This window comes from Sinocyclocheilus anshuiensis, unplaced genomic scaffold (assembly GCF_001515605.1).
Source record: "Sinocyclocheilus anshuiensis isolate Anshui unplaced genomic scaffold, SAMN03320099.WGS_v1.1 scaffold207, whole genome shotgun sequence".
Taxonomy (NCBI): domain Eukaryota; kingdom Metazoa; phylum Chordata; class Actinopteri; order Cypriniformes; family Cyprinidae; genus Sinocyclocheilus; species Sinocyclocheilus anshuiensis.
The window spans coordinates 1,065,421-1,078,757 of record NW_015551045.1 but is presented as its reverse complement, the minus strand read 5'-3'; the positions used below and the strand labels follow the sequence as shown (position 1 = coordinate 1,078,757).

Sequence of the window (13,337 nt, the reverse complement as noted above, 5' to 3'; positions counted from 1 at the left end):
TGGATGACAGCATAAATAATATGAATAACAAGAAGACAGTAAAGAATATAAAATATATAACAAAAATTACCATAAAACACGAAACAAAGTAACTATGTAATGCGTCAAATTACATTCAACAGATCATTATACAGTTTAACAAGTTTGCATCTGATAGAAAGGGTTTGGACCCAGAAGCGGTGACGCGTGACGTCAGACTTAACAAGCGGGCAGTTCATGCGCCACCGTCGAAATAACTTGGCGGCTAGATTGACCGTGCTGTTCGACTTTGCGGCTGGTCAGGCTGCGATCGGAAACAAGTGTTTCTTTTTCAAAGAAGTGTTATTTACCCGAGTTGTGAATATGAGTTTGAATATGAATTAATGCGATTAGATACGCCCTGTAACCAAAAGTAGCCCAATGGCAAGAACGCACGTATTTGTACAACATAGTTGTCCTCGCGAGTATTATGATGAATAAGCATGCAGATATATCAGATACGCATCTTTATTCATAATGTTTACTCTTTGTACCTCTGTATGATGGATTGAGTCTGTCTTTTTCTCTGCTTTTTTTTCTTTTGTTCACATCAGGAAATAGTGTAAAAATAATAAATGTGAAATAAAGTTATGAAATAAATAGTTTGAAAACGTATTATGCTAATATGCTTAAACTTATGTCTTCAGGTTTGAAATGCCTGCAGCATGGCGTGTGCATAGCAATCTGCCACTGAGTACCTCAGAAACGCCAGGAAAAAACTGGTGACTCATATGAAGAACTTCCCTCTGATCATTGAGAATCTTTATCAGCAGAATGTTTTCAATGACTATGAGGTCGATGCTCTCAAAGCTGAGAGGACAGAGTTTGATAAAGCCAGAAGTATGTTAGATTGGGTCATTAACAAAGGTGAAATGGCCAGTTATGAATTACTCAGGATTCTAGATGTCACTAAGAAGAGGACATTAGATCCTGGTTTACACTATTGGATCAGCTGTTTTTCCTTCAGAGTGGAAGATACAGAGCCCAGCTATTTATTTGGTGAGTAGAAAAATGAAATAATATTTTGGTGAAATTAACACATTTCCAATACAATTTTTAATGCTTTTGTTGCTATTATAGGTGCAAAGCCCTGTAAAGGCTACCAGACACAGCTCAAGATGAAAGCAAAAAGTATCCTGAAGGACCAAAGGGAACATAGCTGTAAATATCTGGACGACAAGGTACAAGGAAACTTCAGTTTCATTCCTCTTGTTTTAGAGAGAGACTCTGTGGTGAAAACTCCTCAATGCGAAATAAAAACAAAAAATGCAAAAAGCTACGACCCAAGAAGCTGAGAGCTTACATTCCTAATGAGGAACAAGCACTATCACCTAAGGATCTCCTGAAATGGCAGGACAAGAACATCCTCATCATTGGCAAACCTGGAGTAGGAAAGACTACAGTTGTCCAGGAAATGTTGCGTATTTGGGCAGAGAAAGATGGCAGCGAAATCGACTACATGTTTTACTTTGATGAAAGTGTTTTGGCCCACAGTTCTAATATTGCCAGTTTGCAGTCTATTTTGTTTGATGTGTATTTAAAACCCATGGAAAATGACAGAATGGATGTTTTTAAAGATATTGAGGAAAACTCTGAGAATGTTGTTCTTATATTGGATGGAGTGACGGATTTTGGAAAACATTCCATCTTGTGGAAGATCATGAACCACGAGCTCCTGCCCGATGCCAAGATTGTGATAACATGCAGATCAGAGGTGGAATATGATCCACTTTTCTGCAACTGGCCAACACAGAAAGTGTATGTCCAAGGGTTCAGTAAAGAGTCTATCAGCACATACTACCATACTATGTTGGGTCATGATCCTGTTCTTCTAGAAGTTGTTTTGAAAAATCAAGAGTTGTTCAGTCTTAGTCATGTTCCATTGTATGCATCCATGATTGTAGACTTGATGCAATTTAAAAATGGCACAGTATTCGACCATCCACACACAATTACAGAGATGTACATCCACATTTTCCGTGCTGCTGTGAAGAAACAAATTAATCAAATAGATAAATACCTGAAAGACATCAAAGATCAGGTTTATTACTTGATGGAAAACGCATTCAATGCAACTATGCAGAAAACCCTAAACGTTATTAGCTGTGATTGGACAGACATTAGTCATGCTTTTCTCAAAATGATCACAATAAGAGACTCACCAACATCTGCAATGACATACTGTGCGTTTCTCCACAACACAATGCAGGAATTCTTTTCAGCTTTGTGGCTTCTTGGACATCCAGATGAAATTGAAAAAGTCCTACAGCTCTGTCAGACTGAAGAGCATAAACACATGAGACATGTTCTTCCTTTCTTATGTGGACTTCTGAGTGAACACAACATCAGACTCCTCAAGTGTCTCTTCCCAGGGGATCAGACAAAGAAAACATCTGATTGGTTCATTGAGAAACTTTTGGACACTTTTCTCCAGCCTCAGAGTGACAGTGAAGAGTTTGATCTTCTCTATGTGTGTCAGTGCTTGTATGAACTCCAGTCTCCTAAAGCCTGCTTAATGTTCCTGGAGAAGATGGACCATCAGCTTGAACCAGAAGTGGATCTTGATCCTCATCAGTGTTGTGCTTTGTCTTATGTGATCGCTCAATCCAGAGATAAAGAGGTTTATCTGAATCTGGAAGACTGTACCATAGCTGATGTGGGAATGAACATGATGCTCAGCTGCTCACCAAATATAAGGTAATAGAGATGAGTTTTTTTTTTGTGTGTGTTTTTTTATTTTAGCTGTGACTTTAGAGAGATTTTTACTCTGCTGAAAGACTGACATCACTGCTAAAAAGACAAAGTTAAAAATAGTATGAAAAATGTGATTTATAGTGAAGTAATTTGCCATTTAAATAATATATTAAAGCAATAATCCCCAAGAAGTCATGGTTTACAGTGAATTTAGAACAGCTAAGTGGTGTATAGGCACTATACAAAGCGTCTATTTTGTCTATTTTTAAGATTGTTTTTTTTTTTTTGGTCATATCTGTCAGTTACTCTATTGAAGGGCTGCACTTAACATCCATATATCCCTAGAAATGAACATTGTATGGTAGACATAGTACTGAACCTCTAAAGTAGATCATCAAGGCATAATTTTAGATTTCTGTGTTGCAGGTTAAATATTTGTAAAGAACCACTGGAGCAAACCACATTCTTTCTAGAATTCTTCCATAAAGCATCTCAATGCTGTTGCAGCTTTTTTGATCAGAGATACAATTACAACCACGAACCACTCAATATACTTCTGGATCTTTACTCGCATGTAAACAACTATGAGACTCAAACAGGCAGGAGTTTCCTTCCAGCATTACAGTCAGTTTTCCAGTCAGCACCTGATGTCTGGATCATAGATCTCTCACAGAGAAAGACCTCAATCCTCCTGGAAGTGCTGAAACTCCAAACAGAGAAGAAACCAGTAGAGCTGAGAGGAAGTTCAGAGGAAGAGAGAGAAGTGATGAGTTTCCTTCAGTGTCTGCCCTACATCTCACAGCTGAGGTACCTGAACTTGCATGCTTTTGATTGTTGATTTAACCGTCAGAGACCCAAGCACTGATATTCATATATATATCAAGAAACTGAACATTATTTACAACTTTTTTACCTGTAATCCATAGCCTCAGGCAAATGGTCCAGACTACTGTCTGGTTCACGAACAAATTCTTTTGAACTGGTTCTTTTTAGTGAACTGGATGAAGCAGTTCACCAAATCAGCCTGAAATAGTTTGCGGGTCGAGCCAGCACACATTTACAAGTTACTCAATCAAAACTCACTTTCGGACATGCCTGAAAGTCACTTCGATTCTAAATGAGCCAATATATTGATGTGCACAATCTTATGTTGCTGGTTCATGCCAGCTCATTCGGCGGCTGCGTCCAAAAGCTGAAAAATGCTGCCTTTGGAGGATGTATTCCAAGGTAGGAAGCTTCACTTCCTGTCTCCTGAGATGCCTTCATCTGATCGATTTTTGAAGGTAGCATAGATGTATCCTTCATTGCCTTTGATATCCCACAATCCTGTGTGTTCCATTCCATGATGGTTGAGATAAAAAAAATAAAGCTGGCATCTGAAGGTTGTGTTTGGTGGTTAGTGTGTAGGTAAATGTATGTTTCTGAGCAACGTTTTGCATTTTTGATGTTATTTCTAGCGAGAAGTCAGTATTATAGTAATTAAATATTTGCTTATTTATCACCAAAGCTCATTCTATTTTGTTGTAGATCATTAAACAGTTACGCTGCCTCAGAAGTCAATTTCATGAGGTGCCTTCGTGTGCAAATGCTGCCTGAAAAGTCATTGCCTGATAAGGCAGCTAGGCAACAATTCAGCAGCCTATTATTTAATAACCTTATTCAGTTGTTGCAATTCTGTTATGCTGGGTCTCATGAATCCTAAACTTTAACTTGTAAGAACAAGGCTTGCGTTGAGTGTTTAATCTATATTGTATCTGATTCCAATATTAAATGTTTGTACAGTTATCAGAGATAAATTCATTATTGACATTTCATAACTAATTTGATGCACGGTCTCAAGTGTCTACAGCAATGTGAGCTGAAAACAGAAAACACTACAATTTAATTAGCATTATTTAGTAACATAATAGCTATAATAAGTTCTGTGATATCTCTATTTATTCACATTTCTCATTTCCATTTTGTTACAGAATCTCTAATCTGAGTGAAAGTGTTCAAAAAAGGCTTCTTCTGAGTCTCTTCATTAAAGCAGCAGAGATTGAGACACAGACTGGAGAGCAGATGCTGAAACTGTTAACATCTGGCTGCATTTACAGCTTTTTTCCTTACAGATGGACTTTCAGTACTGAATGGAGTGATTTCCTGCTAATTTTTTACTCACATGTGAAGAACTATGAGACTCAAAAAGGGGGGTGTTTCCTTCCATCATTACAGTCAGTTTTCCAGTCAGCACCTGATGTCTGGATCATAGATCTCTCTCAGAGAAAGATCTCTGTCCTCCTGGAAGTGCTGAAACTCCAAACAGAGAAGAAACCAGTAGAGCTGAGAGGATGTTCAGAGGAAGAGAGAGAAGTGATGAGTTTACTTCAGTGTCTGCCCTACATCTCACAGCTGAGGTACCTCATACAAACACACAAATAGAGTTTTTATCATTGTCAGAGTTCTGTGATATGTCTGTTTATACATATTTTTCATTTGGTAACAGGTTTTACCTTTGGAATGGCATTTCTGCAGCACAGTTTGTTCTGAGACTCTTCATTAAAGCAGCCGAGATTGAGACACAGACAGGAAAGCAGATGCTGAAACTGTTATCATCAGTCTGCAACTACAGCTCTTTTCCTTATGAAAGCACTGACAGAATTAAACAGATTGATTTCCTGCTGGATCTTTGCTCACATGTAAAGAACTATGAGACTCAAACAGGTTGGAGTTTCCTTCCAACATTACAGTCAGTTTTCCAGTCAGCACCTGATGTCTGGATCATAGATCTCTCACAGAGAAAGAGCTCCGTCCTCCTGGAAGTGTTGAAACTCCAAACAGAAGAAACAAGTAGAGCTGAGAGGAAGTTCAGAGGAAGAGAGAGAAGTGATGAGTTTACTTCAGTGTCTGCCCTACATCTCACAGCTGAGGTAAGAGAATCTCTGGAAACTTACAGTTATTGTGAAATATGATTTCTGTATAAGTTGGAACATGTTTTCAGGTGTTAATGAGTGTTGTTAGATTAGGGGTTCTATTTTGAATGATGCATTCTGACCGTTTACTACACCTGATCCGATTTAAGTGCAGTTTCTTAAGCCCAAAGTATACTTCGGCCATCCGCATTCCGCGATGGTCCGCGCACTGCCCTCATGAAGCAATTTTAGTCAACAGAATTTTCCGCAGATGTCCGCCCACACTGTTCATGTGCAGCCCAATTTTTGTGACCACAAGTTCAACAGCGCAGGCGCGAGGTGAATGCTGAGACAGAGCGAGTCAAGTAGGTGGTACTGCGCATGTGTCAAGCTTGTCCCTTTGCACTCATCCGTGGTTGAGTGTACTTTGAAAATGTGCGGACGCCTTTAGATCTGAACAAACCATCAATCATTAATTTAACCATCGCATTGAGTTTTTAATGAGGCTATGAAACTTTATATTAAATGCACCAGTTCAGCTATGATCTAGATGTTTTGTTCTTGCATAGAGTGGGTTGCATCTTTGCAGGGATTCCCTGTGGTAAGCTGAAAGGGGTTTCCCTGGTGTGCTCATTCATTACAGGTCTGTTCATGTCTGGAGTGACATCTTGGGAAGCCAGCCACAATGAGCGTTGACTGATGAAAAAAAAGTCAACTTCAAGCAGAATCACGTATCAAAATCAAAATCAAGCAGAGTCTCGTAGGTGGGTTGAAGTTTGAGGAGGGCAAAAAATAAAGAATCAGACCCTACAGCTTCATGGCAAAAATAAGAATAAGAAACACTCAACAGAAAAGAAAAGAAAGAGAGAAAATAAAAGTACGACTAGATTGCTTGTTCCTTCATGATTGTAGATCTAGAACCGACTTGCAGAACAGTCTAGAACAGGCATGGGCAAACTCGGTCCTGGAGCGCCGTTGTCCTGCAGAGTTTAGCTCCAACCCTGATCAAACACACCAGAACAAGCTAATCATTGTCTTCAGGATTACTAAAAGGCTACAGGCAGGTGAGTTTTATCAGGGTTGCAGCTAAGCTCTGCAGGAAAGTGGCCCTCCAGGACAAAGTTTGCCCATGCCTGGTCTAGAAGAACAACAATTTGTTTGTGTTATGAGTTTTAGACTCTGCTGTTTAACCAACTCTTCAAAGAGCTTCTGACCAATTAGACATTGTCTTTAGGTTGGGGCATAGCTTTGTTTTCCTCCCCTCACATAAATCACGTCATCATCTCAGCCACATTGTTCCTAATTGTCCCGCTCTTGCAGAGTACAATTCAGAGTTCTACAATGAGAAGATAAGTTTTACCAAGAATTGATTGATATCAACATTTGATAAATGAATTACCATTCACTCACATACCAAACATCACATTATCCATTAATCATCTTTAATTAAAGCATAATAGTCAAACATGTAGGTTACAGATATGACATAAACTGTAGAATTATGCAATGGAATGATATTTGGTTATGAGTCCTTCTTTGCATCATTTTGGGATGAACTGATGAGTTTTGATATGTAAACGCACAGGGGCAATTCTAGGATTTTCATTTTAGGGGGGCTCAGCCCCCAATGAGGGAATAATAATAAAAACTAATAATAAATAAATAAAAAAAATGTTTGACTAATAGGGTAGGGTGATATACTAAACTTATTGCAGTATTCCACTGTATTGCATAGATGGGTATAACATTTGAGTAATGAATAAGCCAAATGCAAGTCTTCCGAGAAGGGTCTGGCTGCAGCCTCGCACTTGCTCTCTCAGACGTGCATTCTCAGACTTGCATTCTCAGACACTTGTGCTTCTGCTAGCGACGTCACTTGCAGGCTTTATTTTGTATTTTGTTCTATTTTTTATTATTTTTTGTTTGAATCTCTCAACATTTTACAACAGTAGCCAGGTGGTGAAGACAAGAAAAAAGAAACTAAATTACAATGTCACTTGCAATCGCCACTTGCACTCTCCGCTACCTGCGACGTCACTTGCAATCAACACAAATGGTGCGTGTTGCCAATGGAGACAAGACGCTGTGGTGGTGATTAAACGATTACAACTAATTTAGTACTATAACATACAGGGTCCTGCAAGAAAAAGACAAGACCCGCAAATCCGTGGCTACAGAACAGCAGAATATGAACGCAATGCACAAAGTCTCTCGTTAAGCGTTTTCCTCCTGTAGAAAAACATAAACACTTAACATGGCTTAATGTATTAAGATGCTATTAAAATATCAAATTAAATATACAATTTATTAATATAATGAATATGTATATAGTATTTTCCTCCCATACCGCAAAACGTATGTGGCATAATGTGGCATAATGGATTAAAAAGGCCAAACTCAATATGCTCCTCTACGTTACACACACACACACACACAAACACACACACACACACCTGTTTTCTATACAAACACAAATTTTTACTGTTTGCATTTCTAGTACAAACCTCTTTCTTTAGCTCAAGTACTGTCTGTCACGGTCTTTAATCATTTCTGTGCATGACTGTATGGTACTGCTCAGTTTGTGCTCGTGGTAAGACTTCCAATCGACCCCCGGGGCGGTTACTTCAACCGCTGTCTGTCCCTTCGAGACCCTGGTCTCACATCGTGCTCGATTTTGTCACTGCCCTCCCGCCCTCCCAGGGTAATATGATCGTTTTGACCGTAGTGGACCGGTTTTCGAAGGCGGCCCATTTCATTCCCTTGCCCAAATTACCCTCTGCCAAGGAGACAGTGGTTACTGTCGTTGATCACTTCTTTCGCATTCATGGCCTCCCGATGGACGTGGTTTCCGACAGGGGACCCCAATTTGTTTCCAAATTTTGGAGAGAGTTTTGTCATTTACTGGGGGCGAGTGTCAGTCTGTCCTCTGGTTTTCATCCTCAGAGCAACGGCCAAACTGAGCGGGCCAACCAGGACCTCGAGAGAGTGTTGTGATGCTTGGTGGCACAGAATCCCTCCTCCTGGAGCCAGCAACTCTCATGGGTTGAGTACGCTCATAACTCGTTACCAGTGTCGTCAACGGGTCTCTCGCCATTTGAGTGTAGTTTAGGTTACCAGCCACCCATTTTTCCTGACCTGGAATCCGAAGTCGCGGTCCCCTCTGCTCACGCCTTCGTCCAGAGGTGCCGTCACACTTGGAGAAGAGCCCATGAGACTCTCCTCCAGGTGGGAGAGCGCACTAAGGCTCAGGCCGATCGCCACCGGTCGAAGCCTCCCGTCTACGTCGTTGGTCAAAAAGTGTGGCTTTCTTCCAAGAATATTCCTCTCCGCCCCGTTTGTAATAAACTAGCCCCAAAATTGATTGGCCCATGTACTGTCACTAAGATTCTTAGCCCAGTGGCAGTCTGCCTCAAACCTCCTCCGGCGTACCGGAGAATTCATTCTGTCTTTCATGTCTCTAAATTGAAGCCCACTTTTCATTCACCCATTAATCCGCCAGCCCCGGTTCCCCCTCCGCCGCGCCTCGTAGATGGGGAACCAACTTATTCGGTCAACCGTATGAATTGGTGGGTTTTTGTTAAATGTGAGCCAAAATCATCACAATTAAAAGAACCAAAGACTTAAACTACTTCAGTCTGTGTGCATTGAATTTATTTAATACACGAGTTTCACAATTTGAGTTGAATTACTGAAATAAATGAACTTTTCCACGACATTCTAATTTATTGAGATGCACCTGTATGCGTTCATTAAGGGCTACATTTTCACTGGAGGAAACAGCTGTGGTGTGATGAGTGGTGAACGAAGCAAAAACTTTACAGTAGATGGGAAACCGATTGCTCCCCCATGACATTTTGTAAACTGTATTTATGACAAAGAACTGCACAGATGCAGATATTACAACAATCTATCGTTAAACACACACCTTGTCCTCTGTTTCTCGCTCTGTGCCGCCAAGGTCTGCGGATTGAAGAACATGCTGAAAGACGGGGATGAGCCGAAGTCTTCCGCCATTTTCATATGAAATTTAAAGGGGACTGAAGCGATCACAAACCCGTGTACAGTTTATTGAGCTAATCGCAAAATTTTAGGGAGGCTGAGTAGAAATTTAGGCCCCCCTAAAAATGGCCTAGCGTCGCCCATTTAAACGCAGTCTCTGTGCCATTCAGAGAGTGGTTAGGCTATCAGTCCTGTGAGGAAAAGGTCAAAAGGGATTCCTGATTTGCCTCAATGTCCTGGGTGGAGAATCACCCCCGTTTGTCTTAACCAATGATTCTCCTTGTGAGCGTTGGGATGTACCATCTTTGGACCCATTTGCCTTGGATTATCTGCCTAAAGTTGAAAACCAGAAACCTCAAATGCGTGTGACGCACTTGAACGGACTTCACTGGTTCTCGTGCATCACGCACGCACATTTGAGCATCTTCTTTTCCTTTTAATGGTGGTTGGCAAACCCAGTTAAAAGTGCATACCGCCACCTACTGCATGACAGCAGCATGACAGCTGATGTAAAATAAGAGTCAGGCTTAGGAGAGCCGATACCAATCAGTTAAAAAATGCTTAATTGGCCCCGATCCCGATCTTTGAGATTGGGTTGGGATATCCCTATTGATTGAGTTCTTTCTCTAGTTGGGGCCATTTCTTACAGGCGTGCTTTTTTTAAAGTGGTGAAGGAGTTAGTTAGGAGTTGCTGGAACCACACTGACAAGAGCCTCTGATTTTATGGTGCTGGAGTGTTGAATGCTGGGCAGTTAGGCTGCAAAATTTCACCAGTTTTTTAATATTGCAAACAAAAATTCTCAATTCACAACACAATTCAATGCACAAGTGTGTATGAAAAATTATATATTAGAACCAGTAAGGATACATTTGTGAAAAGTGTTAAATTGGTGAACTTCAGAGGCAAGGGAGAGTAGGATCCAAATGCAGTATTTATTAAATAAACAATAATCCAAAAACAAGGAGCAGGAACCAAGAAACAGGCACAGAACTGAGGACACTAAGGCTACCTTCACACTGCAGGCAAATGTGGCCCAAATCCGATTTTTTTTGCTCACATGTGACTCAGATCAGTTTTTTTCATGACAGTGTGAACAGCACAAACCACATGGAATCTGATCTGTTCAATTCCGATTTGTGCCACTTCCATATGTGGTACTAAATCTGATACAGGTCAGAAATTTTGCAGTGCGACCGCAGTGTGAACAATCATACCGGAATTCATGCGACTTTTACGTCACTCTAAATCAACATTCGTCACGATTCTGCACTCATAAATAAACGCATATTCGTTTACTTTATGTCCTCTGTGTTTACTTCCGCATGACAGCGCGCTGCGCAAGTGTTGCCAAGTCCACAGTTTTCCCGCAAAATTGGGAAACATTTTCATCGTTGCTGCTGGTTGTTTTTCAACTCCGTGGGTTAAAGCGACCCCACTAACGCGAAATATAATACAATTTCTGGAGAGAAAGTCGGCTACAGCCATCTGTGCACCTGGCCTGTGGATCACCTTGAATTTAAAGGGTTGTAATGCCAGATACCAACGGGTGATCCGTGCGTTGGTATCCTTCATGCGGTGGAGCCACTGCAGGGTCGCGTGGTCCGAACAGAGGGTGAATTCCTGTCCCAGGAGATAATAGCAGAGGGTGAGAACAGCCCACTGGATCGCCAAGCACTCCTTTTCAATGGTGCTGTACATCGTCTCTCTCTTAGAGAGCTTCCGACTGATGTACAGCACCGGCCGTTCCTCACCCTCTATCTCCTGGGCCAGGACGGCTCCAAGCCCCCTGTCCGACGCGTCTGTCTGCAACAAGAAGGGGAGAGAAAAGTCAGGAGAGTGTAACAGCGACCCACCACACAGAGCAGCCTTTACCTGGCGGTAAGGTCCGAATAATTAGGTATAAACCTTCTATAATATCCTGCCAGTCCCAGGAACTGCCTCACCTCCTTTTTGGTCTTGGGCCTCGGACAAGTCACAATTGCCGCCGTCTTACTAATTTGGGGACGCACCTGTCCATGCCCCAAGTGGAAGCCCAGATACCTGACCTCCACCTGCCCAATCGCACACTTCTTCGGGTTGGCCATCAGCCCGGCCCCTCTCAGCGCTCGTAGGACAGCCCGCAGATGTGCCATATGACGCTGCCAATCCTGACTGTAAATGATGATGTCATCTAGATAGGCAGCGGCATAGGCGGCATGCGGCCGGAGGATTCTGTCCATGAGCCGCTGAAAAGTGGCCGGTGCCCCGAACAACCCGAAAGGAAGGGTAACAAATTGGTGTAATCCAAACGGCGTCGTGAAGGCTGTCTTTTCTTTGGATAGGGGCGATAAGGGGATCTGCCAATACCCTTTGGTTAAGTCCAGTGTCGAATAAAAATGAGCTGTACCCAGCCGATCAAGCAATTTGTCAACCCGCGGCATTGGATAGGCGTCGAATTTCGACACCGCATTCACCTTGCGATAATCCACACAGAACCGAACAGAGCCGTCCGTTTTAGGTACAAAAACTATCGGGCTCGCCCAATCGCTGTGGGATTCTTCTGCTACTCCCATCTCTAACATCGCCTCTAATTCAGACTGAACCACTTTCTTTTGATAAGGGGATCTGCCAATATCCCTTGGTTAAGTCCAGTGTCGAATAAAAGCGAGCTGCGCCCAGCCGATCCAGCAACTCGTCAACCCGCGGCATTGGATAGGCGTCGAATTTCGACACCGCATTCACTTTGCGATAATCCACACAGAACCGAACCGAGCCGTCCGTTTTAGGTACCAAAACTATCGGGCTCGCCCAATCGCTGTGGGATTCTTCTACTACCCCCATCTCCAACATCGCCTCTAATTCTGCCTGAACCACTTTCTTTTTGTGTTCCGGCAACCGATACGGCCGGCTGCGTACCACCACGCCCGGCTCCGTCTCAATATGGTGCTGGATGAGATTCGTTCGACCGGGCAGGGGTGAGAACACGTCCGCAAACTCGGCTTGCAATTTTGCTACATTAGTGAGCTGGAAGGGTGAGAGGTGATCTCCCCCTGGGGCCAGAGCGAGGGATTGGATGTTAGTGCTCTCCTCTGGCCCGAGATCTTCCTCTCCACTCACTGCCGTCGCCAGCATCACCGGTTCCACCTCGCTCCATTTTTTAAGGAGATTAAGGTGGTAGATTTGACGTGCCCCACTCCTGTCCGACCAAATTACCTCATAATTGAGATCTCCCACCCGCCGTGTGACCTCAAAGGGTCCTTGCCACTTGGCGAGTAATTTAGAGCTAGAGGTAGGGAGTAATACAAGCACTTTATCTCCCGGTGCAAAATTGCGTACTCTGGTTCCCCGATTATACAGCCGGCTCTGCTTGTTCTGGGCCTGTAACAAATTCTCCATAGAGAGCTGCCCCAAAGTGTGGAGTTTTGTTCTCAGGTCCAGCACATGCTGAATTTCGTTTTTGCTATCCGAAGTTCCCTCCTCCCAAGCCTCTCTCAGGACGTCCAAAACCCCACGGGGCTGGCGACCGTAAAGGAGCTCAAAGGGGGAAAACCCCATGGAGGCTTGCGGGACCTCGCGCACAGCGAACAAAAGGGGTTCCAGCCATTAATCACGTCGATGGAGCAGACTTGTTCAAACGCATTTTTCAGCGTCTCATCGCGAGACTGCTCCAGGGGAAAATCATCACGCTCCGTGAGGATTGGCCTCTCGGTAGCGCTCGGTTCCTCTGGTGCAGAATCAGTCAGTCACGGTTCCGC

General features: G+C 42.7%; 1 protein-coding gene across 6 annotated transcripts in view; it reads left to right on the top strand.

Annotated features, from left to right (window-relative positions):
- Window positions 1-669: 669 nt before the first annotated feature.
- LOC107661670 (protein NLRC5-like) overlaps window positions 670-13,337 on the top strand; it is a 51,675-nt gene continuing 39,007 nt past the window's right edge. For 3 of the 6 annotated variants that reach the window (XM_016451376.1, XM_016451377.1, XM_016451378.1), the window contains exons 1-4: window positions 670-1,017; window positions 1,099-2,715; window positions 3,139-3,519; window positions 5,198-5,621. In XM_016451376.1, coding sequence (XP_016306862.1) covers window positions 1,265-2,715; window positions 3,139-3,519; window positions 5,198-5,621 — 2,256 coding nt within the window. In that variant the 5' untranslated portion in view covers window positions 670-1,017; window positions 1,099-1,264. Of the gene's footprint in view, window positions 1,018-1,098; window positions 2,716-3,138; window positions 3,520-5,197; window positions 5,679-13,337 lie in introns of those variants that run through there. The other 3 variants (XR_001631130.1, XM_016451379.1, XM_016451375.1) reach the window with 2 other exon arrangements.